The sequence below is a fragment of the Podarcis raffonei genome, chromosome 13 (genome assembly GCF_027172205.1).
Source record: "Podarcis raffonei isolate rPodRaf1 chromosome 13, rPodRaf1.pri, whole genome shotgun sequence".
Lineage (NCBI taxonomy): Eukaryota > Metazoa > Chordata > Lepidosauria > Squamata > Lacertidae > Podarcis > Podarcis raffonei.
Genome location: NC_070614.1, coordinates 45,746,976 through 45,773,914, shown reverse-complemented (window position 1 = coordinate 45,773,914; position 26,939 = coordinate 45,746,976). Strand labels below are relative to the sequence as shown.

Genomic DNA, 26,939 nt, shown 5'->3' with positions numbered 1-26,939 from the left:
ATCACTTTACACGTCCTAACTCTGGATATGTGTAGAATTTGCTTCTTAACTTTTTTGTCTGCCAAAGTTTCCCCAAGGCAATGGGTGCAGATTTTTCCTCAGGTTCTATTCCCAAAGGCTTTTTCACAAATGAGTAATGCTGTAAAGCAATGGAGGTTTAGGTTCAAAATATCCTTCTCCTAGGTGGGCTCCCTTCTTAGGTTTACGAGACCCATCTGCCCCTCATTTCCCTCTACAGCACCTGCAGTAGCCACCTTTTTGAGCATTGGGCCCACTTTTGCTCTCATATTCTACATCCTGTCTTTGCATGCAGAGAAATTCCCTAACTCACTGAGAATTTGAGGCCCATTGGCTGCCCTCACCTGATTTAGGGAGCCAGTTGAATCTGATTCATGGGATGTGGCTGTTGTTGCAAGCTGACAATGTGTAGGAGCCACAGGTGAGAACTGAGTGCAGGGTGGGGATCTGAGGTAGACAAACTGCACCAGAAGGATCACGACTTGGTCCCCGCTAGAGTTACTACCCCTCCCTAACACTCCATACACCCCTGTCATGTATTACTGTATATTTAAAGCAAATGGAATCTTAATAGCAAAACTCTCAGCCTTTTCATTTAGAAAGGTTAAGTTCAGTTGTTCAGTGTTGTACATGTACTGTATGAATGATTGTTAATAAAAAGTCTCTTATCAATTACTTCATGGAATCTGCAAATTCATCTTGAAGACAAAAAAAAGGGTACCAGAAACAAAAAACATTGTGAAATAGTTAAGGGCTCTACATTCTTTATCTCTCTCACACAAGGCACCTGAGGAATAGAAGGAGAAGTTTAAAACAGCCATTTCCCTTGTTTTTTAAATAGTTTTAAGAAAGAAAAGTAGCAGAGATATGCAACAATATCTGGAGGAAAACATTATTTCTGTTATAATAATTTTTATTAATTTACAATTGCCATCCAATAATAGTGTCATTAAAACAATACCAAATTATAATACTAATACTAATCACTCAAATACCGAATCATATAATTTAGGTCCCGTCCCCCCCACATGCTAGATGATTTCCTTTATTTCTACATTCGAAAATCTTATTACTTTCTATTATATTCCGGTCAGAATAATAATCCTTTATGCAACAACTGCAATATTAATAACTTCTATTCGTGTTGACACATGAAATGATTCATAGAACTAAAAATGAGGCACTCAAACTATATCCTTGTTCTTCCTGTGTGGCAGTTATTCTGTCCGTGGTGTTTCTTTCAGTCCCTGTAAAATGTTGTGTCTGTTGTGATGGAAACGTTGGTTCCACAAGTATTTCTTTTTACTTTTTTCTCCTGCCAGTAAATGGTTAAAGAACGGCAGCCTCTGATTGGCTGTGGTTCCAGGAGGGAGAGTTTAAAAGGAGTGGATTTTGAGGGAGATGGAGTTAGAGTGTGGTTAATAATAATAATAATAATAATAAATTTTATTTATATCCCGCCCTCCCCAGCCGAAGCCAGGCTCAGAGCGGCTAACAACAATCAAATAATCAAACAATCAAATAAACCAACATTCTAAAAATATTTCATTATAAAAATTAATTAAAATCAAATTAATGGCAACCATTAAGCAAAACTCTGTGCAGGTTGCCAGAGGAGGGAGTCAGGCTGCGCCCTGACCAAAGGCCTGGTGGAACAACTCTGTCTTGCAGGCCCTGCGGAAAGATGTCAAGTCCCGCAGGGCCCTAGTCTCTTCTGACAGAGCGTTCCACCAGATTGGAGCCGCAGCCGAGAAGGCCCTGGCTCTAGTTGAGGCCAGCCTAACCTCTCTGAGGCCTGGGACCTTCAGGATGTTTTTATTTGCAGACCGTAGGTTTCTTTGTGGGGCATACCAGGAGAGGCGGTCCCGTAGGTACGAGGGTCCTAGGCCGTATAGGGCTTTAAAGGTTAAAACCAGCACCTTAAACCTGATCCTGTACTCCACCGGGAGCCAGTGCAGCTGATATAGCACCGGATGAATGTGGTCTCGCAGCGAAGACCCCATAAGGAGTCTCGCCGCGGCATTCTGCACCCGCTGGAGTTTCTGGGTCAGTCTCAAGGGCAGCCCCACGTAGAGCGAGTTACAATAATCCAGTCTGGAGGTGACCGTCGCATGGATCACAGTGGCTAGGTCAGGGCGAAAGAGATAAGGGGCCAACTGCTTAGCTTGGCGGAGATGAAAAAATGCCGCCTTTGTTATAGCTGTAATCTGCGCCTCCATAGAGAGGGAGGTATCGAAGATTACACCCAAACTCTTAACGGACGGTGCTGGCACTAACTGCACCCCCGCAAGAGATGGGAGTTGCCCCCTCAATCCCATATCGTCCCGTCCCAGCCAGAGGACCTCTGTCTTCGAAGGATTTAACTTCAACCGGCTCCCACGTAACCATCCAGCCACAGCCTCCAGGCATCTGGTCAGTGTGTCTGGGGCCGAGTCAGGATGGCCATCCATCAACAGATAGAGTTGGGTGTCATCGGCATACTGATGGCAACCCAGCCCAAAACTCCGAACAAGCTGGGCGAGGGGGCGCATAAAGATGTTAAAAAGCATCGGGGAGAGAATCGCACCCTGAGGCACTCCACACACCAAGGAGTGGCGCGATGACAATTCCCCCCCAAGCGCCACCCTCTGTCCCCGACCAGAGAGAAACGAGCGCAGCCATTGGAGGACTGTGCCCTGGATCCCCACGTCGGCAAGGCGGTGGTCTAGGAGTTCATGATCGACCATGTCGAAGGCTGCTGACAGGTCTAGAAGAATCAGCAGCCCTGACCCGCCTCGATCCAGCTGCCTGCGGAGATCATCTGTTAGGGCGACCAGAGCCGTCTCGGTCCCATGACCAGCGCGGAAGCCGGACTGGAATGGATCGAGAGCCGATGTTTCATCCAGAAACCTACCAAGCTGTTCAGCAACCGCTCTCTCAATCACCTTACCCAGGAATGGGAGATTCGAAACCGGGCGGTAATTGGTTAAGAGGGGAGCTGAGTTGAGGTGGTTGAGGAGGGAGGCTGGAGAGGTTAGGAATTAGGGATATAGGAGGGTGGAGGAGGGAGAGTTGGTTCTGGAATAAAACATCCACTCTGAGTGTACAGTGAAGGACTGAGTGTAATGTCCTGCAGGAGTAATAGGACCGGATCTTGCTGGGAGACTGAGGGTGAGACAGGAGAAGGAGGAGCTGAAAGAGATGAGTCTACTTAGGTCTCCAACTAATCTGGAGGGGAGAGACTCTTCTGAGGAAAGAAGAGACTCCCAAATCCCAGTGAAGGCAGATGGGGGGGGGTGAGCCCTTAAGACTTTTACTGAAAGTACCTCAGGAGCTGCATTTGTTGTTTGGAACAAGAAGGAGATAAATTGAAATTGCAGAGCTTTGAGAAACTAAAAGACAAAGTGCGGGATTGGCTTCATTATTATCAAATAAGGGAGGCTTACAATCTGGACAAGAAAATTGGCTTCCAGGTGGAAAAATCAAAATTGGAAACAGAACTGTTAGATCCCAAAACTAAGATATTATCAAGAATGTATAACTTGCTGTTGAAATGGAATACTCAGGATGAAACGGTGAAATCTGCTATGATAAAATGGGCACAAGATGTCGGACATAACATTATGTTGGCTGACTGGGAACAGTTATGGACCACAGGTATGAAATTTACAGCATGTAATGCCTTAAGAGAAAATATTATGAAAATGATATACAGGTGGTACATGACACCAGTCAAGCTTGCAAAAATATATCACTTGCCCGATAATAAGTGTTGGAAATGTAAAGAAAATGAAGGTACATTCTTTCACCTTTGGTGGACGTGCCCAAGTATTAAGGCTTTCTGGGAGATGATCTATAATGAAATGAAAAAGGTATTTAAATATACCTTTCTGAAGAAACCAGAGGCCTTTCTCCTGGGCATGGTCAGCCAATTGGTGTTAAAGAAGGATAGAACTTTTTTTATGTATGCAACAACAGCAGCAAGAATACTTATAGCGAAGAATTGGAAGACACAAGATTTACCCACCCGGGAAGAATGGCAGATGAAGGTGATGGACTATATGGAACTGGCGGAAATGACTGGCAGAATCCGAGACCAGGGAGAAGAGTCAGTAGAAGAAGATTGGAAGAAATTTAAAGACTATCTACAGAAACACTGTAAAATTAAGGAATGCTAAAAGGATGTTGGAATGATGTAATGTGGCTTTTGCAGTAATGTTATATAGGGTTAAGGAAGAATGGATTGTTAACAGGTCAGAATGTAAAGTTACAATATATTAAGATAAATTAGTAAGATAAAAACAAGAATGGAAAGGATTTGCTGAAATAATCAATTGAACTAGAATACAAAAAAGGGAGGTGTGAGGAGGTCAAGGAAACAAGTAAATGAAAGACAAGACATGGAAAGATGGATTTCTTTTTCATTGTTTTTACTTTTTCTGTATTTTGTATTTTTTTGTTTTTCTTTATTTTTGAATTTTTTTCAAAACTTTAATAAATATTATTTTTTAAAAAAAGAGCTGCATTTGTTAAAGGGGTGGGTAACTGAAGGAAAGTACCACCTTAGAAAGGAAACAAACTATAAAGCCCAAACCTCTGAAAGCGAATTGAAGTAGTGTATTCTTATTGAATAGCGCGGGTGGCACTGTGGGTAAAAGCCTCAGCACCTAGGGCTTGCCGATCGAAAGGTCGGCGGTTCGAATCCCCACGGCGGAGTGCGCTCCCGTTGCTCTGTCCCAGCGCCTGCCAACCTAGCAGTTCGAAAGCACCCCCGGGTGCAAGTAGATAAATAGGGACCGCTTACCGGCGGGAAGGTAAACGGCGTTCCGTGTGCTGCGCTGGCTCGCCAGATGCAGCTTGTCACGCTGGCCACGTGACCCGGAAGTGTCTGCGGACAGCGCTGGCCCTCGGCCTCTTGAGTGAGATGGGCGCACAACCCTAGAGTCTGTCAAGACTGGCCCGTACGGGCAGGGGTACCTTTACCTTTACCTATTCTTATTGAAGTAACCTCAGTTTCTCCAGTTGTATTATACTACCTTGTTCTAAAAATAAATCTTTATTGTTTATTTAAAGAACACCTGCTTGAGACTCTAAATTCTTGGTTATCCCCCTCACAAAGATCCCCCTGGGATAGTGAGGTTTTGTTTTTAAGCCTTCAGGTCAAAGGTTGTTCAGTGAGGTGGGGGCAATATATTTCAGTGAGAGCGGGCACATGGGCTTGAGCAGTAACTGAGGTGCCAAGTTTGTCGCATCTCTCTTTTCCAAGTTGTTGCTGTTCTCCATCATGCCTTGTGGGGCTCTGATATCCCATTGGTGTATTGATGCTATAATCCAGTGCTCCCACTTCTTGATAAGGCAAGGATGCTATCCAGAACTGCTGCCACCATTCAGTTAATGTGATGGCAAACCATGTCTGATCAGTCTTACATAGGTGGGAGACTGAAGGATCCCACAATACTAACAAAATAGGAAGCGGGGAAAGGATGGGACCAGCTCAACTCTAGATATCCTGCTGACCTTGTAGGTTCATTCCTTGCCTATGATTTTGTGATGTTACAAAAATAATTACATTGGCAGGTCCAGCTTCCTGTCTACCAGCTACGGCAATAGATGCTTTTGGATTAACTATCAGGATCACATTCACCTGGAGCTATACCAGCTGCACTGGCTCCCGGTGGAGTACAGGATCAGGTTTAAGGTGCTGGTTTTAACATTTATAACCCTGTACAGCCTAGGACCCTCGTACCTACGGGACCGCCTCTCCTGGTATATCCCATGAATGACCTTACGGTCTTCAAACAGAAACATCTTGGAGGTGCCGGACTGCAGGGAAGTTAGGCTGGCCTCAAGCAGAGCCAGAGCTTTTTCGGCTGTGGCCTTGATGTGGTGGAAGGCTCTGTCACAAGAGACTAGGGCCATGCGGGACTTGACGTCTTTCCGCAGGGCCTGCAAGACAGAGCTATTCCACCAGGCCTTTGGCCAAGGCACAGTCTGACCCCCTCCTTTGGTAATCCTCATAGAACTCTAGTGCAATGGTTGCCATTAATTTGATTATGAATTGATTTTAGAACGTATTTCAATTAATAGCTTGTGATTTTATGTAAACTGTGTTACTTTTACTGTTATTAGCCGCTCTGAGCCCAGCTTCGGCGGGATATAAATAAAATTTTATTATATTATTATTATTATCTGCAGTCTAGATTCAGACCGTTCCTCCTAGGCTGGAAAAAATGGTGAACACTGCTTCTTTACTGGAAGCCAAATCACAGGACAAAGTGATGCAGTGACTTTTGGAACCTGTGGAATAACTGCTTACCACAGGCCATGATGTGAACCATCAACAGTTGCAGGAATGAAGGATCCAGCACCATATATGGACGGGAAAACATCATGGGGGGGAAATTGTCACACGCAGGAAAGAATAAGTATTACACTTAGAGTTCCTCACTTCAAACTTTATAAATTACCTAATATACCAACACAAATAGAAAACAGAAGACTGTAGCTGTTATCTAACAGATTGCTATATGTGCATGGAATGCAATGGAAGTTATTAACATAGTGGAACACAGAAATAATGAAGAAGAATGAAGCCATCAAATCTAGCATACAAGTGGAAACGTTTAATTAAATCATATAATTGACATTTGCATAATTGGCATTCATAATTGCATTAATTAGATAAAACTGGTATTGTTATAATGAGGTCGCTAATGGAACAATATTGAGAAATCAATAAAAATATCTATTTAAAAAATAATAATAGTAATATTTTGGCAGTTCCCCTACTGCTGATGCGCCATAGAATCCAAAAACACTGCACAACTGATTCTCTCCCCTATCATTACTAAAATTACAATAATCAATCTACCTGACTGAACCTCCAGATGTCACAGTGGGGAAAAAGAATCAACAAGCAATCCTGAAATGATTATAAGCTCCTCTGTGCTCCATAGACGACTAGGCAGGGCTCTGTTACTTATCAGTTATCAGTTTCCCTCTTTCATATCAAACCACTACATCTTATTTGGTATCCAAGGCATTCTGTTGTGACAATCTTCAAGCTAACAATAAGGTGGATACATGTCCTTTAAAGTACCAAATTGACAGAGTCAGCTGCCACCCAATTTGTCTTGTTCAGATCAGGTGGAGGAGAGGAATAATACTGTCGAGAGAAGCAGGGGAGTCCATGCACACAAGGGAATTTGCCATCAGGATGTTGCTCCTGCTGCTTCTGCTGCTCCCCAATATAGTGTCCCAAGGACAAAGCTCTCAATGCGCAACAAATCATCCTGTTCATGTTCCACACGAGTGGTATGAGCCAGGAGACCTGGTCATTGGTGCAATGGCATCTCATATTTATTACATAGTCCGCAAGGTTTCCTTCAAGAAACACCCTTCCCAGGACTTCATTGATGCCCCACTGTAAGTAACCGTTAATTGATATTATTTTAATTATTCCATATATGCTTAATGGGACAAAAAATAACTTTGATTGATATGAAGGGGGGTTGCTTTAGAACTTTAATTTTTAAATGTGAGGAGAGATTTTATTAGAAATCTCTGTACGTATAGGCTATGTGCATACTGTCAATGAACAATAAGCTCTTTTGAGTCTAATTGTTTAAAGAGAAATAGAAAAGAGAGTAGGAGAAAGAGAAAAGAGATGGCATAAAAATTAGGAAAAGCATATAGCCAAGTAGTCTGGTACTGAACTTTTTTGATAATACCCAAATTTTCAAGGTGGCGAAAACAAATATGGGTTGCTGAAGATATAAAGAAATATGCAACAGCTTTTTGAATTACACAGTATTCTCAGATTGCACAAATGAGTAAATAAACTTTGCTGGCTTCATCCTCTCCTTATCAGGAGGCAGGTGAATCTCTCCTATCTAGATTCTGTGCACTGTTTAATTTTCCCATCAAACAAAACCTCCCTTCATTTGCAGGGTGTTGACAAAGTTCTACCAGCAAATCCTGGCCTTGGTGTTTGCTGTTGATGAGATCAACGAGAATCCCAGGATGTTGCCCAATGTCTCTCTCGGCTTCCACATCTATGATAGCTATTATGATTCAAAGATGACCTACCGAAACACTCTGGACCTGCTCTTTAAATCACGTCACTTTGTTCCCAACTACAGGTGTGGCATCCAGAAAAATGTCATAGGAGTCATTGGGGGACTCAGCTCTGATACCTCCTGGTGCATGGCAAACATCTTAGGTCTTTTCAAGATGCCACAGGTAGAATATGGATTTTGAAAAACAGAGATGTCATGCTTTCCTTGCATTAGGAATCTACTGATTCACAAATATGGAGTTGTAAAATGGACAAAGTAAAAGGGCCATAATATGCATATCCAACAATGTGTGTAAGAAGGGACCGTTTCTGTTTAATAGATGTAATAGGTTTCGCTAAAGCTGCCAGGTTTGTAAATGAGACACCTAGATGGGTTCATATACATCAATCCTGAGAGCACTGCACTGGCTTCCTGTGAGCTACTGAATATATGACATTGGCATTGGATTCATAGGCAAAAATAGCAGAGAACACATTAACTAAAAATATTCCTTCCCTTAAAAATCAAGATAGTCCTTTCCCAAAGTATGATGTTACTCAACATTGTTCACTTTCAGAGGCTAATTGAAAACACTGTTTTCTTGCTATTGTTCTGGCATTTGTCACTTCAGAGCGTTATATGGTGGTGTCAGCATTGTGCTTCATTGTTGTATTTCACTTTAGTCACTTTAAATAGTGTTGGTACAGTATTTTATATTTTACTGATATTTTATATGATTTGGTTTATAGTGCTCAGAGAAGAATAGCATATACAATGGTACCTTGGGTTACATACGCGTCAGGTTACAGACTCCGCTAACCCAGAAATAGTGCTTCAGATTAAGAACTTTGCTTCAGGATAAGAACAGAAATTGTGCTCCGGCGGCACGGTAGCAGCAGGAGGCCCCATTAGCCAAAGTGGTACTTCAGGTTAAGAAATGTTTCAGGTTAAGAACGGACCTCCAGAACGAATTAAGTACTTAACCCGAGGTACCACTGTACAATCTAATGGAGCTCTTCAGGATTTCCCAGGAAAACTTCCTGAGAGAGTACTTAGTAGATAGAGAATCAATGGCACCCTACAAACATTACAAAGGTTATAGAGCAAAAGTACATAATCAACAATTTCTTTCACTCCACTTCCACCTTGAAGTTTTTCTTAATCATCCACTTAGTATATAAACATGACCCATGATAAATGCTCCCCTATTCTTGGTTACAATCAAAATGTACAAGAATGAAGCTGTGATGATGTCATTAATAATAAATAAGAATAAATAATAAATAAATAATAAATAAATATCAATAGATAGAGAATCAGCCGCTCCCTACAATCACTATAAAGGTTACAGAGCAAAAGTCCACTTTGGACTTTTGTTGAGTCTTCCATTTAGTATATTAACATGAATGATGATCAATGCTCCTCTCTACTTGTAGACTATCAGTGTGTACAAGTATAAAGCTGGGATGATGCCATAATAATAACAATAAATATCTACAGAAACCAAGAACAAGATTATATCTGTTTTTCTATGTAATTTGGTACATTTGGGATATATATTCAGTGTGTGTGTGTGTGTGTGTGTGTGTGTGTGTGTGTGTTTATATACAAATATTTTGGGATATCATGATTTCTTGTTTCCACTTGGAAACGTTTGGCCTTTGCTTTTCCAGATTTCATATGGTTCATTTGAACCACCCATAAATTATGGAACCAAGTTCCCTTCCTTTTACCGCATGGTCCCCAATGAAGACCTTCAGTATCAGGGAATTATCCAGTTACTTCTGCATTTTAGATGGAAATGGGTTGGGCTCATCACTCCAGCTAATGAAGCTGGGGAACGTTTCTTACAGACAATTGAGCCAATGCTTTTCAAGAATGGAATCTGTTCAGCATTCACAGAAAGAGTGGAACTCAATATAATTTATAACAGTAACAACCTAGAAATGCTGCAGGACGCAAGGATTTGGTTACCAACTTTCACAACCAGCAGAGCCAATGCAGTTCTTGTATATGGAGAAGGTAGATTTATTATATGGTTATCAGGTGCTTTAATCACAATGGAATTAACTCAGCTACTATTTCCTCAAAAGAAGTCACGTGAAGGAAAAGTATGGATTACAACTACCCAAATTGACTTCATATTATATAGCCTTCAAAAATTTACTGTTAATATACGAATGTTCCATGGTGCTATCTCCTTTGCAATTCACTTCAAGGAGATTCACAACTTTAAAGACTTTCTTCGGAGTATACGTCCTCATTGGACAGAGGCAGATGGTTTTATCCAAGATTTCTGGGAAGATGCATTCAGTTGTTCACTTTCAAATTCCACTCTCTCAACATCCAGCGATCAAATGTGTACTGGAGAGGAAATGCTGGAGAGCCTCCCTGCACCATATTTTGAAATGAGTATGACTGGCCACAGCTACAGTGTTTATAATGCTGTCTATGCTTTGGCACATGCCTTAAATAGCATGCACTTGGCTGGAGCCATCCGCAACAGAAGAGATGCTAAGGGAAAACTCTCTCCTCAGTATGCAGATCCTTGGCAGGTATTGTTCCCTCTTACAAAGTATTCACTGCATTGGTCCATTTTGTGAGTAGGCATTTACTTATCAGTAAAGAAATAAAAGAATAAAACTTAAGAAATTAAAAAATAAACCTTTAGTAATTATATCAAAGATAGAAATTAGAATACTTACAATAATGATACTAAACAGACTTTAGATGACACAGGCTTTCACAAGCAGCAGACTACCAAAAACTACATTTAACTGAAGCTGTGCCAACCACCTTCTCCACACTGCAAAACCCCTCCATTTTTTCCCACATCCTTCTGCAATTCTCTCTGTCTCTCTTACCTGTCCAGTTACCCAGTGGTGTAAGGATGGAGGCCGGGGGCCCGTGCCCCAGTTTACACTATTCTGAGTGAGCACAAGCAGAACCCCCATGCCAGGCACTGGCTTCTGAGGGGATCCTCATTTGGGGGGCTGCCACTGCTTGGGCATGTCCTGGAAGACCCCATCTTTCCCTGTCTACCCACTGCCAGGGGTTTCTGGCCCCCGAAGCCAAACCTGTACTCACTGGTAGGTCCCCAGAAGAGGATAGCAACTGTGTCATCGCTGTCTGTAGACTCTGCTTTTCTCCCTCCTCCTTTCCATTGCAAACCAAAGTGTTCAACTACTAGAGGAAAAGGAATTAATTCCGTCTAGGAAAGCTATTCAACAATCTTAATCAAATTATTTGAATGCTTTACAGACCTTTTTATTCTCTTCCTCTTAGCTCCACTCATTCCTGCAGATAATCTCATTCAACAACAGTGCTGGGGATCAAATTGCATTAAATGAATATGGAGAGTTAGCAGCTGGCCTTGATATTACCAACTTGGTCACTTTCCCAAATAGATCATACATCAGAGTCCAAGTGGGAAGGCTGGATCCTCAGGCCCCTCCGGGCAAAGAGCTCACCATTGATGAGGACCAAATCAAATGGCACAGAGACTTCACTCAGGTATGGAAAAAATGGCACAGTCCCTGATTTTCCACAGAATGGGATGTAACAAAGCATTTCATACATTAATAATTTTGAAATTTATTATTTAATATAGCTTATTTTTCATATATAGTTTTCATATCTAGATGGATAGTGCTTTAATGGAGAGATTCTCTTTTTGAAAGAGTGACTTGTCCTGCATGTTTGCACCTTCAGCCTCTGAGGCTGTGCTTGTTGGCCTTCAGTTTTGCTATTGGCACTTTTCTTTGTACATAGTATTACATTACATGTGATACTGACATTCCCTTTTTATTTATTGCATGTCAATAAGCCATCCAGGAGAAAATATTGTCCTTTAAGTAATGCTGTAAGGTCTATCAGTACAAAAACTAATGAGCCACATTACCAAAATGAGCAACATGCGCAGAAGGCATCTCCCACTAAGAAGGAGCAATGGCTATCAGAGAGTCCAGCATCATCCAGCATTCTTGTTTATGAAATCCATGAAGCAGTTCTCCAGTTAGTGGCTTTAGATTAAATACTAAGCTAGCTGTATCAGTATTTTGGTTGAGAATGAACTTCATAATTTTCTTGATTTTGTATGAAGCAAGTTCAGGATATATACACCTAGGAGTGTTTGTAGCTGGTGAATAGGTCTAAGGAGGGTGGAGGACTCCTAGCTAGCACCAAAAAATACTTCAGACTCTAGTGATGAGTTAGAATCAAGGAGTGCTCCCAGATCTCTTGCTTCAAAGGGAATGCAACCCCTCACAGAACAAAGCAGGCGTAGGAAACACCCACCCAAAGCATTTCTCTGTGATAAGGATTCAGCCCACATCCCATCCATCACTCACTCCAGACACCTGTCAAATAACTTCAGTCCCTCCTTTCATTCTAATGAAATGACAAGGTAGAACTGCATATCATCAGCATACAGGTGATGTCATGTCCCAGATCTTAGCATATTATTCCTAAGAGTATCATATAGATGATAAATACCATAGGAGGCAGAATGGGGCCTAACAGGACACCACAACCCAAAAGTGATGGGATAATTTGCTTGTAGTGACCCTGCAGATAGGAGCAGAACTACTATAATAGGTTACCTTAAATTACTTGAGCCACTACAAAAGGAACACCATGTGAACTCCTGTTAAATCACCTGATATTGTATATTTGAAAAAATTCCTCAAAACAATATCTTAATATTAAACTCTTCCTATCTCTTTGGATAGCTGCCACCACTTTCTATATGTAATGCCAACTGCCATCCTGGTTACGGGAAGAAAAAGAAGGAAGGGGAGAAGTTTTGCTGCTATGATTGTGATCCATGTCCAGAAGGAATGATCTCAAATGAGAAAGGTTAGAGATGACATCTTAAGATAATGCAGAACCTCTGGGCTCCTGGCAATTTAGTTGACATTAAACTGCTGCAGGAGAGAAGGCTTAAATTAACAGATGTGTTCATCTCATTGTTTATAGATAACACCAATATACTTTAATCTTTAAAACATCTTGAAGATTTATTTTTTAAGTGGCAGCTAATATATTTTACCTACCATTTCTAGAAAATTTGGGTGGACTAGGTGTTTTCTCCTCTAAGGTTGTTTGACAAAAGCATTTGGGCTTGAAGCTCTTATACATTCCGATGCAGAAAACACTATGCTAAATGGGCTAGTGATGTAAAATTCTTAAGAATACTTTTGGTTACTTCAAATTGTCACACATTGTTTGTGTATTTTCAGATACGGAAACATGTATCAGTTGCCCAGCAGATCAGTATCCAAACAGCGGCCAGGATCTATGCATTCCTAAGATTCCAAACTTCCTAGCTTTTGATGAAACCTTGGCCATTGTTTCAACTTCCTCTGCACTTTTATTCTCTCTAATAACAATTCTGGTGCTCAGCATCTTCATTAAGCATCGCGATACAGCCATAGTCAAAGCCAACAACCGAAGCCTCACCTATGGTCTCCTTATCTCCCTTCTCTTGTGTTTCCTCTCTTCTTTGTTGTTTATCGGAAAACCTAATATGGTGACTTGCCTTCTCCGACAAACTGCTTTTGTCATTGTCTTCTCTGTGGCCCTCTCCAGCATCTTAGCCAAAACCATATTGGTGGTTTTGGCATTCATGGCTACCAAACCAGGATCCAATATGAGGAAATGGGTAGGCAAAGAACTGGCTTATTCCATTGTGTTTTCCTGCTCCATTGTTCAAGTAGGAATCTGTGTCCTCTGGCTGGCAACCTCTCCCCCATTCCCAGATGTGGACATGCACTCAATGCCTGAAGAAATCATATTTCTATGTAATGAAGGGTCAGTCTCCATGTTCTATTGTGTTTTGGGCTACATGGGCTTCCTGGCCATTATCAGCTTAACGGTAGCCTTCCTAGCCAGGAAGTTGCCTGACACTTTCAACGAAGCCAAGTTCATCACCTTCAGCATGCTGGTCTTCTGCAGTGTTTGGCTCTCCTTCATTCCAACCTACCTGAGCACCAGAGGAAAATACATGGTGGCTGTGGAGATCTTCTCCATCTCTGCTTCTGGTGCTGGGTTACTGGCTTGCATTTTCACCCCTAAATGTTACATTATTGTGGTGAGGCCTGACCTGAATAACAGAGAGCAGCTAACCCAAAGAAAGGTATAAATAACAGTGGAATTTGTGGTTCTGTTGGGTCTTAGAATACATGGACTTGCTGGCTGGTATCACTTTCTGAGTCCCTGCTCTGGATATGGGTAGAGTTTGCTTCTTAAATTTTGTTTGCCAAAAATGTCCAAAAGGCAATAGGTACAGATTTTCCCTCAGGTTCTTCTTCCTAAGCCTTTTTCACAAATGACTAATGCTATAAAGCAGTGGAGGTTTAGGTTCAAAATTTCCATCTCCTAGGTGGGCTCCCTTCCTAGGTTTACGAGAACCATCTGCCCACTCATTTGTTGGTTTCTATTTCCCTCACTGAGCAGCAACTGCAGTCACAGGACATTGTTTTGCATTCCACAGTCAAAGTTACTGTTGGATTCCCACGGGAATGGGAGACTGGATGTGATGTTCCCTGGTTTCCTGTTTTTCAGTGTTCTCTCGGTTTCTTTGTTAGAGAGACGGTTGCTTCCTGCTCCCGGCAGAGGCAGGATGGATGTTTGCATTCTCTCAGCATAGAGTGTAAATAAATAATATTAGCAATGTAGCACATTTACCTGCTTATCCTTCTGCTGTGTGGACTACTCTGCTTGGGCTCAAGATAAGACGAGCTTCTATCAGCTTCAGATGGGCCGAAGCTGGTCAAAAATCTCACATCATTTCCCTCTACAGCACCCGCAGTAGCCACCTCTTTAAGCATTGAGCCCACTTTTGCTCTCGTCTGCTATATCCTGCCTTTGCATGCAGAGAATTTCCCATTGGCTGCCCTCACCTGATTTAGGCAGTCAGTTGAATCTGTTTTGTGGGATGTGGCTGCTGTTGCATGCTGACAATGTGCAGGAGCCACAGGTGAGAACTGAGTGCAGGGTGGGGATCAGAGGAAGGCAAACTACCCCAGAAGGAGCAGGACTTGTTTCCCACTAGAGTTACTACCCCTTCCTAACACTCCATACACCCCTGTCATGTATTACTGTATATTTAAAGCAAATGGAATCTTAATAGCAAAACTCTCAGCCTTTTCTTTTAGAAATGGTTAAGTTCAGTTGTTCAGTGTTGTACATGTACTGTATGAATGATTGTTAATAAAAAGTCTCTTATCAATTACTTCATGGAATCTGCAAATTCATCTTGAAGACAACACAGGGTACCAGAAACAAAAAACATTGTGAAATAGTTGAGGGCTCTACATTCTTTATCTCTCACCCACAAAGCAGCTGAGGAATAGAAGTAGGAGAAGTTTAAAACAGCCATTTCCCTTGATTTTTAAATAGTTTTAAGAAAGAAAAGTAGCAGAGATATGCAACAATATCTGGAGGAAAACACACTGGATATTACTAACACTAATAGGACAAACCTTTTTTTTCTGAATTATACTTCTAACCAGTTTGAAAGAGTGGTGGCAGAGACAATCTCAAGTAAGCCCATCTTTTCCCTTGTTTTTTAAATAGTTTTAAGAAAGAAAAGTAGCAGAGATATGCAACAATATCTGGAGGAAAACACTCTTTCTGTTATAATAATTTTTATTAATTTACAATTACCATCCAATAATAGCCTCATTAAAACAATACCAAATTATAATACTAATGCTAATCACTCACATACCAATTCATATAATTTAGATGCCCCCCCCCACATGCTAGATGATTTCCTTTATTTCTGCATTCCAAAACCTTATTAATTTCTATTATATTACGGTCAAAATAATAATCCCTTATAAAACAACTGCAATATTAATAACTTCTATTCTATTGATGCTATAATCCAGTGTCCCCACGTCTTGATAAGGCAAGGATGCTATCCCGAATTGCTGCCACCATTCAGTTAATGTGATGGCAAACCATGTCTGATCAGTGTTACATAAGTGGGAGAATGAAGGATAATCCAGTACTAACAAATTAGGAAGCGGGGAAAGGATGGGACCAGCTCAACTCTAGATATCCTGCTGACCTTGTAGCTTCATTCCTTGCCTATGATTTTGTGATGTTACAAATATAATTACATTGGCAGATCCGGCTTCCTGTCTACCAGCTGCAGTAATAGATGCTTTTGGATTCACTATCTGCAGTGTGGATTCAGAGCATTCCTCCTAGGCTGGAAAAAATAGTGAACACTGCTTTTTTACTAGAAGCCAAATCACAGGACAAAGTGATGCAGTGATTTTTGGAAACTGTGGGATAACTGCTTCTCCCAGGGCATGATGTGAACCATCAACAGGAATGAAAGATACAGCACCATATATAGACAGGAAAATATCATGGGAGGAATTGTAGGACACCTAAAAGAATAAGGATTACACTTAGAGTTCCTCACTTGGAACTTTATAAATTATCTAATATGCCAACACAAATAGAAATCACAGGACTGTAGCTGTTATATAAGAAATTATTATATGTGCATGGAATGCAATGGAAATTATTAACATAGTGGAACACAGAATTAATGAAGAAGAATGAAGCCATCAAATCTAGCATGCAAGGGGGCCAGTTTAATTAAATCATATAATTTGACATTTGAATAATTGGCATTCATAATTGTATTATTTAAATAAAATTGGTATTGTTATAATGAGGTCGCTATTGGAACAATATTTTTAAATCAATAAAAATATATATTTAAAAATAATAATAGTAATATTTTGGCAGTTTCCCTACTGCTGATGCGCCATAGAATCCAAAAACACTGCACAAGTGATTCTCTCCCCTATCATTACTCAAATTACAATAATCAATCCACCTGACTGAACCGCCAAATGCCACAGTGTAAAAAAAGAATCAACAAGCAAGTCTGAAATGATTATAAGCTCCTCTGTGCTCCATAGACAACTAGGCAGGGCTCTGTTACTTATCAGTTATCAGTTTCCCTTTTTCATATCAAACCACTGCATCTTATTTGGCATTCAAGGCATTCTGTTGTGACTGTGTTCAAGCTAACAATAAGGTGGATACATGTCCTTTAAAGTGCCAAATTGACAGAATCAGCTGCCACCCAATTTGTCTTATTCAGGTCAGGTGGAGGAGAGTAATAAGACTGTCGAGAGAAGCAGGGGAGTCCATGCACACAAGCATATTTGCCATCAGGATGTTGCTCCTGCTGCTTCTGCTGCTCCCCAATATAGTGTCCAAAGGACAAAGTGCTAAATGTGCAACAAATCATCCTGTTCATGTGCCACATGAGTGGTATGAGCCAGGTGACCTGGTCATTGGTGCAATGGCATCTCATATCTATTACATAGTCCACAAGGTTTCCTTCAAGAAACACCCTTCCCATGACTTCATCGACGCCCCAATGTAAGTAACAATTAATTAATATTATTTTAATTATTCCATATATGCTAGATCTTAAAATAACTTTGATTGACTGGGGGGTTAGGTTTAGAACTTTATTTTTTAAACGTGTGGAGAGATTTTATTAGAAATCTCTGTGCATATAGGCTATGTGCATACTGTCAATGAACAATAAGCTCTTTTGAGTCTAATTGTTTAAAGAGAAATAGAAAAGAGAGTAGGAGAAAGAGAAAAGAGATGGCATAAAAAATAGGAAAAGCATATAGCCAAGTAGTATGGTACTCAACTTTTTTTATGATACCCAAATTTTCAAGGTGGCGAAAACAAATATGGGTTGCTGAAGATATAAAGAAATATGCAACAGCTTTTTGAATTACACAGTATTCTTAGATTGCACAAATGAGTAAATAAACTTTGCTGGCTTCATCCTCTCTTTGTAGGCAGGCAGATGAATCTCTCCTATCTAGATTCTGTGCACTGTTTAATTTTCCCATCAAACAAAACCTCCCTTCATTTGCAGGGTGTTGACAAAGTTCTACCAGCAAATCCTGGCCTTGGTCTTTGCTGTCGATGAGATCAACGAGAATCCCAGGATGTTGCCCAATGTCTCTCTCGGCTTCCACATCTATGATAGCTATTATGATTCAAAGATGACCTACCGAAACACTCTGGACCTGCTCTTTAAATCACATCACTTTGTTCCCAACTACAGGTGTGGCATCCAGAAAAATGTCATAGGAGTCATTGGGGGACTCAGCTCTGATACCTCCTGGTGCATGGCAAACATCTTAGGTCTTTTCAAGATGCCACAGGTAGAATATGGATTTTGAAAAATAGATATCATGCTTTCCTTGCAGTAGGAATCTACTGATTCATAAATATGGAGTGGGGAAATAGACAAAGTAAAAGAGCCATAATAAGCATATCCAACAATGTTTATAAGAAAGGCTATTTGTGTTTAATAGATAAAACAGGAGATTTCTGTATAGCTGCCAGATATGTGCATGAGGCACCTAGACTGGTCAATATACATCAATCTTGAAAGCACTGCACTGGCTTCCTTTGAGCTACTCAGTATAAGACATTGACAGTTTTTCATAAGCAAAAATTACTCAGAAGACATTAACTAAAAATGTTCCTCCCCTTAAAAATCAAGATATTCCTTTCCCAAAGTATGATGTTAATCAACATTGTTCACTTTCAGAGGCTAATTGGAAACACTGTTTTCTTGCTATTGTTCTGGCATTTGTCATCTGTCATTTCAGAGCATCATTTATATAGTGGTGTCAGCATTGTGCTATTCTGCTTCATTGTTGTATTTCACTTTAGTTGTTTTAATTAGTGTTGGTACATTATTTTGCATTTTGCTGATTTTTTTTATGATGTGGTTTATTGTGCTTAGAAAACAATAACATATATAATCTTTTGGAGCTCTTCAGGATTTGCCAGGAAATCTTCCTGAGAGGGTTCTTAGAGGTTAGAGAATCAACCTCTCTCTTCAACCGCTATAAAGGTTACAGAGCAAAAGTACATGAACCACCTCCATTTAGTATATTAACATGAGCGATGATAAATACTCCTCTCTACTTGGAGACAATCAGTGTATACAAGTATAAAGCTGGGATGGTGCCATAATAATAACAATAAATATCTACAGAAACCAAGAACATGATTATATCTGTTTTTCTATGTAATCTGGTACATTTGGGATATATATTCAGAGTGTGTGTGTGTGTGTGTTTATATACAAATATTTTGGGACATCATGATTTCTTGTTTCCACTTGGAAACGTTTGGCTTTTGCTTTTTCCAGATTTCATATGGTTCATTTGAACCAGCCATAAATTATGGAATCAAGTTCCCTTCCTTTTACCGCATGGTCCCCAATGAAGACCTTCAGTATCAGGGAATTATCCAGTTACTTCTGCATTTCAGATGGAAATGGGTTGGGCTCATCACTCCAGCTAATGAAGCTGGAGAACGTTTCTTACAGACAATTGAGCCAATGCTTTTCAAGAAAGGAATCTGTTCAGCATTCACAGAAAAACTTAAATTCAATATGAATTATAACAGTAACTTAATAGAAATGATGGACATAAAGATTTTGTTACCAAGTTTCACAACCAGCAGCGCCAATGTCATTCTTGTATATGGAGAAAGTAGATTTATTATATGGTTGTCAGTGGCTCTAAGCGCAATGGAGTTTTCTCAGCTACTATTTCCTCAAAAGAAGTCACATGAAGGAACAGTATGGATTATAACTACCCAAATTGAATTCATATTATATAGCCTTCAAAAATTTGTTAATATAAGAAATTTCCATGGTGCTATCTCCTTTACAATTCACTTCAAGGAGATTCACAACTTTAAAGACTTTCTTCGGAGTATACGTCCTCATTGGACAGAGGCAGATGGTTTTATCCAAGATTTCTGGGAAGATGCATTCAGTTGTTCACTTTCAAATTTCACTCTCTCAACATTCAGCGATAACATGTGTACTGGAGAGGAGATGCTGGAGAGCCTCCCGGCACCATTTTTTGAAATGAGCATGACTGGCCACAGCTACAGTATCTATAATGCTGTTTATGCTTTGGCACATGCCTTAAATACCAAGCAATTGGCTGGAACCATCCGCAAAAGGAGAGGTGCTGGTGGACGACTTGCTCCTCAATATGCAGAACCTTGGCAGGTATATTTTCCTACTACCTCATTGTATTCACTGCATTGCTTTATTATGTGAATTGGCATTTAATGATCAGTAAAGAAATAAAGCAAAAATTTACCAACAATTATACGTCAATGAAGCTGTGACAACCACCTCCTCACACTGCAAACCCCTCTGTTTTCTCTCCAAATCCCTCCACAATTGTCCCTGTCTCTCTCTTACCTGTCCAGTTACCAGTGGTGTAAGGTTGGGGGCCAGGAACGCATGGCCCCAGGCACATAATTCTGAGGCAATGCCAGGACCCCACTCCCAGGCATTGGCTTCTGTGGGGATCCTCATTCTGTCCAAGAGAAAACAGAAGAGCAGTCAATCAGGGAGCTGCTGCTGCTTGGGCACATCCTGGAAGGCCCTTCCCCAACTCCTCATCCTTCCCTGTCTGCCCACCGTCAGGGGTTTCTGGGCCCTCAAGCCAAACCAGGCCTCACCACTTGCTCCCCAGAACACGCTGGCAACTGTTTGATCACTGTCCCTAGACCCTCCTTCTCTCCATCCTCCTCTTCGGCCTTTGAGCCTGGATTGCTGTCTGCCTCTTCCTGCTCCCTTAACCCCATTGCCAGTTCAGTTTCTGACACCTCCTCCTCCTATTCTGCTCCCTCTTCTGCCACTGACCACTCCTTGTCATCCCACCACCAATCCCCTGGCTCTAAACCTTCTTTCCCTGGGGGTCCCTTGGGGGTCCCCAGCTGGTGCCTCTAACCAATCCTCTGCATCCAGCCAGTCCCTAATACCAATGCTCAAATCCACTCTATAAACTAAGGAAAGGTCCAGTCAGACGTTCTCATATTATGTTTCTATGTTTTGAGAACATGAGCTCCCATCTCTTGCTTGACTTCTCAAATTCCTTCCATTTCTTGGGTCTTGACAAAGGCTGATCCCAAGCAAACAGGTTTAACTCTCCTTCATATATCTTTATGGAAGGCTCTTTACTGTTGAATTAAGAATGATTCATGGTTTCCCACTCCTCCTGTATGTGCAACTGAAATATTGCTCCCCGTTGTGCAACTGAAATATTGCTCTCCATTGTGAACTGAAGTGTTTAACTCCTAGAGGAAAAGGATTTGATTCCATCTAGGGATGCTATCCAACAATCTTAATCAAACTATTAGAATGCTTTATAGACATTTTTATTCTCTTCCTCTTAGCTCCATTCATTCCTGCAGAGAATCTCATTCAACAACAGTGCTGGCGATGAAATTACATTAAATGAATATGGAGAGTTAGCAGCTGGCTTTGATATTACAAACATGGTCACTTTCCCAAATAGATCATACATCAGAGTCAAAGTGGGAAAGTTGGATCCTCAGGCCCCTCCAGGCACAGAGCTCACCATTAATGATAATAGAATCAAATGGCACAGACGCTTCACTAAGGTATGGAAAATAAATGCACAGTCCCTGAAATTCCATAATCTGTGGTTATCCCAAATATGGGATGTAACAAAAGAACTTAACATATTATAACTTTGATATTTACTATTGAAAATATTGGCTTAAAATGAATACGCATTTGATAGAGAGATACTCTGTTTGAAAGAGTGACTTTTCCTCTATGTTTGCACCTTCAGCTTCTGAGGCCCTGCCTGTTCGACTGTGTACATGATAAGATACTGCATGTGAGACTGAAATTCCCTTTATTTTTATTTTATGCCTATAAACCATCTAGGAGAAAATGTTGTCCTATAAGAAATACTGTAAGATCTAACAGTAAATTAAAGAATGAGCCAAAATACCAAAAAAAATCAAGAGGCACAAAAGACATCTCACACTAAGAAGGAAGAATGGCTATCAGAGAGTCCAGAGTTAGCCAACATTCTTGTTTGTGGAATCCGTGAGGCAAATCTCCAGTTAGTGGCATTAGACTGAAGACTAAGCTAGCTATATCGTTGTTTGGGCTGAGAAGGAATATTATAATCTGATTGAGTTTGTATGATGCTAATTTCAGGGTCCGTACATCTAGGAGCGGTTGTAGCTGGCGAATAGGTCTAAGGTGGGTGCAAGCCCTTCTAGCCACAGAAGCCACTTAAGACTCTAGTAGTGAGTTAGAATCAAGGAGTGTTCCCAGACTTAAGAACTTCTGGCTTCAGAGAGAGTGCAACCACTCCCAGAAGAGGTCAGGCATAGGAAATACCCACCCAAAGCATTTCTTTCTGATAAAGAGTCAGCCCCCATACAATCCATGACTTTCTCCAGACACCTGTCCAGCAACTTCACCACCTCCTCGCTATCCAATGGAATGGAGAGATGGAGCTACAATTCATCAGCATACAGATGACACCATGTGCCAGATCCTAGAATATTATTCTGAAGAGTTTCATACATATGATAAATTAGTAGTAGTAGTAGTAGTGCCCTGCCCATCAGGCTGGGTTTCCCAAGCCACTCTGGGCGGCTCCCAACAAAATGTTAATAATGATAATAATAAATTGATAAAACATCAAACATTAAAAACTTCCCTAAACAGGGCTGCCTTCAGATGTCTTCTAAAAGTCAAATAGTTGTTTAAATAGTATAAAAATAAATAAATCGTATAAAAGACAGAATGGGTCCTAATGGGACACCAAAGCCCAAAGCCATGGAGTGGTTCCCTAGTACTAGTTTCTCAGAGTGACCCTGCAGGTAGGAACAGAACCACTGTAATGGGGTACGTTTAGTTGCCATCTCCTTGAGTCACAACAATAAAAGCCTTAAAGAAAATGCAGTTAGGTTGTGAGGTGAGATTAGACTGAATTCTGGTGCAGCTGAAAGGGTGGATGGTCTAGGTATGAATACTGAAGTCTTGTTGAGTTTATATAATGCTTAGAGGAGCAGCTCTTTACCACACCGTATGTGACACCTGTGCACCTATGGATGATATATTTCACACTATTAGTCCTTCTATTTACTGTTAAATCACCTGATCTTGGATATTAGATAAATCCCCTAAAACATTTATCTCTTCCTACCTCTTTGGATAGGTGCCACCCCCTTCTATATGTAATGACATCTGCCATTCTGGATACGGGAAGAAAAAGAAGGAGGGGAAGAAGTTTTGCTGCTATGATTGTGATCCATGTCCAGAGGGAATGATCTCAAATGAGAAAGGTGGACAATGTCATCTTAGACAATACCTAACAATGCAATTTATTTTAGTAAGGTCTGGGCTCACTGGCAATTCCGTGGTTATTAAACCACTGGAGAAGGACAGGTTTAAATCAAATTGATGTGTTGATCTCATTTTTTTATAGATAACTTCAATGTAACCCTATATTTCAAATGGCTTGAAGACAAATATTTAAATTGTAGGCAATATATTTCACCTCCAACTTCTGTAAAGTTAGGGGGGAATAGAAGTGGTGTTTTCTCCTCTAAGACTTAGGTTGTTTCATGAGAGGGTGAAAATTAAATCAAACTCACCCTTCTGGGCTTCAAAGATTTCAGCTGTAATGTATTTCTCCTTTTGCTGTGCAGTATATGTGGTTCTAAGAAAAAGTAAGGAGGGCAATAAAAACAGATGTCCTTCATGTAAAAAGATTTCTACATGAGATGTATTGTTGATGCATCAAGAGGGAAGGCATTTGGGCTGGAAGTTCAGAAACAATTTCAGATAGAAAACGCTATGCTAGATGGACTAATGATGAGAAAATTCTTAAGATTAGTTATGGTTACTTCAAATTGTCACACATGGTTTGTTTGTTTGTTTTCAGACATGGAAACATGTGTCAGTTGCCCAGCAGATCAGTATCCAAACAGCGGCCAGGATCTATGCATTCCCAAGACTCCAAATTTCCTAGCCTTTGATGAAACCTTGGCCATTGTTTCAACTTCCTCTGTGCTTCTATTCTCTCTCATCACAATTCTGGTGCTCAGCATCTTCATTAAGCATCACAATACAGCCATAGTCAAAGCCAACAACCGAAGCCTCACTTATGGTCTCCTTATCTCCCTCCTCTTGTGTTTCCTCTCTTCTTTGTTGTTCATCGGAAAACCTAATATGGTGACCTGTCTTCTCCGACAAACTGCTTTTGGCATTGTCTTCTCTGTGGCCCTCTCCAGCATCTTAGCCAAAACCATATTGGTGGTTTTGGCATTCATGGCTACCAAACCAGGATCCAATATGAGGAAATGGGTAGGCAAAGAACTGGCTTATTCCATTGTCTTTTCCTGTTCCATTGTTCAAGTAGGAATCTGCGTCCTCTGGCTGGCAACCTCTCCCCCATTCCCAGATGTGGACATGCACTCAATGACTGAAGAAATCATATTTTTTTGTAATGAAGGGTCGGTCTCCATGTTCTATTGTGTTTTGGGCTACATGGGCTTCCTGGCCATTATCAGCTTCACAGTGGCCTTCCTAGCCAGGAAGTTGCCTGACACTTTCAATGAAGCCAAATTCATCACCTTCAGCATGCTGGTCTTCTGCAGTGTTTGGCTCTCCTTCATTCCAACCTACCTGAGCGCCAGAGGAAAATACATGGTGGCTGTGGAGATCTTCTCCATCTTTGCTTCTGGTGCTGGGCTGCTGGGTTGCATTTTCCCCCCTAAATGCTACATTATTGTAGTGAGGCCTGACCTGAACAACAGAGAACAGCTAACACAAAGAAAGGTATAAATGACAGAAAAATTAGTGGTTCTGTTGGATCTGAGGCTACACGGACTTGCTAGAAGGTATAAATTTCCAGGTCCCTACTCTGGATCTTTGTAGAGTTTGCTTCTTAACTTTTTTGTCTGCCAAAGTTTCCCAAAGGCAATGGGTACAGGTAATTTTTCTTCAGGGTCTACTCCCAAAGCCTTTTTCACGAATGAGTACAGCTGTAAAGCAGTTTTGGTTTAAGTTCAAAGTTTTCTTCTCCTAGATGGGCTCCCTTCCTATGTTTACGAGACCCATCTGCCCCTCATTTCCTTCTGCAGCCCTTTCAGTAGCCACCTTGTTGAGCATTGGACCTCTTTTGCTCGCATCCACTCAATCTGCTATATCCTGTCTTTGCATGCTGAGAAATTCCCTAACTCACTGAAGGTTTGAGATCCATTGGCTACACTCACCTGGTGTAGGCTGCCAGTGAATCTGTTTCCTGGGGTGTGGCTGCTGTTGCATGCTGACAGTTTTCGGAGCCACAGGGGAGAGCTGAGTGCAGATGGTGGGGGATCAGAGGTAGACAAACTACACCAGGAGGAGCACGACTTGTTTCCCACTATAGTTACTACCCCTCCCCTAACACTCTATACACCCCTGTCATGTATTACTGTACCTTTGAATCAAATAGATTCTTAATAGCAAAACTGTCAGACTTTCAATTTAGAAAGGGCTACGTTCAGTTGATGGATATTGTACATGTATGAGTGCTTGATTATTAATAAAAAGTCTCAACAATTATTTCAAGTAATCTGCAAATTCATGTTGAAGGCAACACAGGGTACCAGAAGGAACACACATTGTGAAATAGTTGAGGGCTCTACAATCTTTATCTCTCTCCACACATTGGATATTACTATCTATAATAGGACAAGACTTTGAGTCTTCTGAACTACACTTCTAACCAGATTGAAAGAGTTGTGGCAGAAAATATCTCAAGCATGCCAGATGGCTTCAGAGAATACAGATGTGTTGTTTCTAAGGTCTATTGATGCTATTATCCAGGGCCCCCACATCTTGATAAGGCTTGAATGCTCTCCAGAATTGCTGCCACAATTCAATTAGGGTGATGGCAAACCATGTCTGATCAGTGTTACATAAGTGGGAGAATGAAGGATCTCCCAGATTAGGGAGCAGGGAAAGGATGGAGCCAGCTCAACTCTAGATATTCTGCCATAGCAAGAAGTGAACTAGATGACCTTTTAGGTTCATTCCTTACCTATGATCTTGTGATGTGACAAATATAATTACATTGGCAGATCCGGCTTCCTGTCTACCAACTGCGGCAATAGAGGTTTTTGGATTAACTATCTGCAGTCTGGATTCAGATCATTCTTCCTAGGCTGAAAAAAATGGTGAACACTGCTTTTTTACTAGAAGCCAAATCACAGGACAAAACGTTGCAGTGACTTTTGGAAACAGTGGGATAACTGCTTCTCCCAGGGCATGATGGGATCCATCAACAGCTGTAGGAATGAAGGATATAGCACCATATATGGATGGGGAAACATCATGGGGAAAAGCTGTCACATGCAGGAAAGAATAAGGGATACAGTTAGAGTTCCTCACTTAAAGCTTTATATACATTACCTAATATTCCAACACAAATAGAAACACAAGACTGTAACTGTTATATAAGGGATTATTTTATTTGGATGGAATGTAATGAAAATTATTAACACAGTGGAACGCAGAAATAATGTAAAAAAAATGAAGCCATCAGATCTAGCATGCAAGGGGGGCAGTTTAATTTGACATTTGAATAATTCGCATTTATAATTGCATTAATTAAATAAATTGGTATTGTTATAATGAGGTCGCTATTGGAACAATATTTTTAAATCAATAAAAATATATATTTAAAAATAATAATAGTAATAACTTAGCAGTTCCCCTACTGCTGATGAGCCATAGAATCCAAAAATACTGCACAAGTGCTTCTCTCCCCTATCATTATTAAAATTACAATAATCAATCCACCTGGCTGGTCCTCCAGATGTCACAGTGGAAAAAAAGAATCAACAACCAAGCCTGAAATGATTATAACCTCCTCTGTGCTCCATAGACAAGGCTGGACCCTGTTACTTATCAGTTATCAGTTTCCCTCTTTCATATCAAATCACTGCATCTTGTTTGCCATC

At 40.8% G+C, this 26,939-nt stretch overlaps 2 protein-coding genes across 2 annotated transcripts; both read left to right on the top strand.

Annotated features, from left to right (window-relative positions):
- The first annotated feature begins 7,342 nt into the window (after positions 1-7,342).
- LOC128399067 (vomeronasal type-2 receptor 26-like) lies at positions 7,343-14,196 on the top strand. The gene is made up of 5 exons (XM_053360325.1): positions 7,343-7,422; positions 7,947-8,238; positions 11,340-11,567; positions 12,866-12,911; positions 13,295-14,196. The coding sequence occupies exons 1-5, from the start codon at positions 7,343-7,345 to the stop codon at positions 14,194-14,196; spliced, it is 1,548 nt and encodes a 515-aa protein (XP_053216300.1).
- A 3,195-nt stretch (positions 14,197-17,391) lies between these two features.
- On the top strand, positions 17,392-24,777 carry LOC128399066 (vomeronasal type-2 receptor 26-like). Its single transcript, XM_053360324.1, has 5 exons — positions 17,392-17,471; positions 17,989-18,280; positions 21,336-21,563; positions 23,219-23,273; positions 23,876-24,777. The coding sequence occupies exons 1-5, from the start codon at positions 17,392-17,394 to the stop codon at positions 24,775-24,777; spliced, it is 1,557 nt and encodes a 518-aa protein (XP_053216299.1).
- The last annotated feature ends 2,162 nt before the right edge of the window (positions 24,778-26,939 follow it).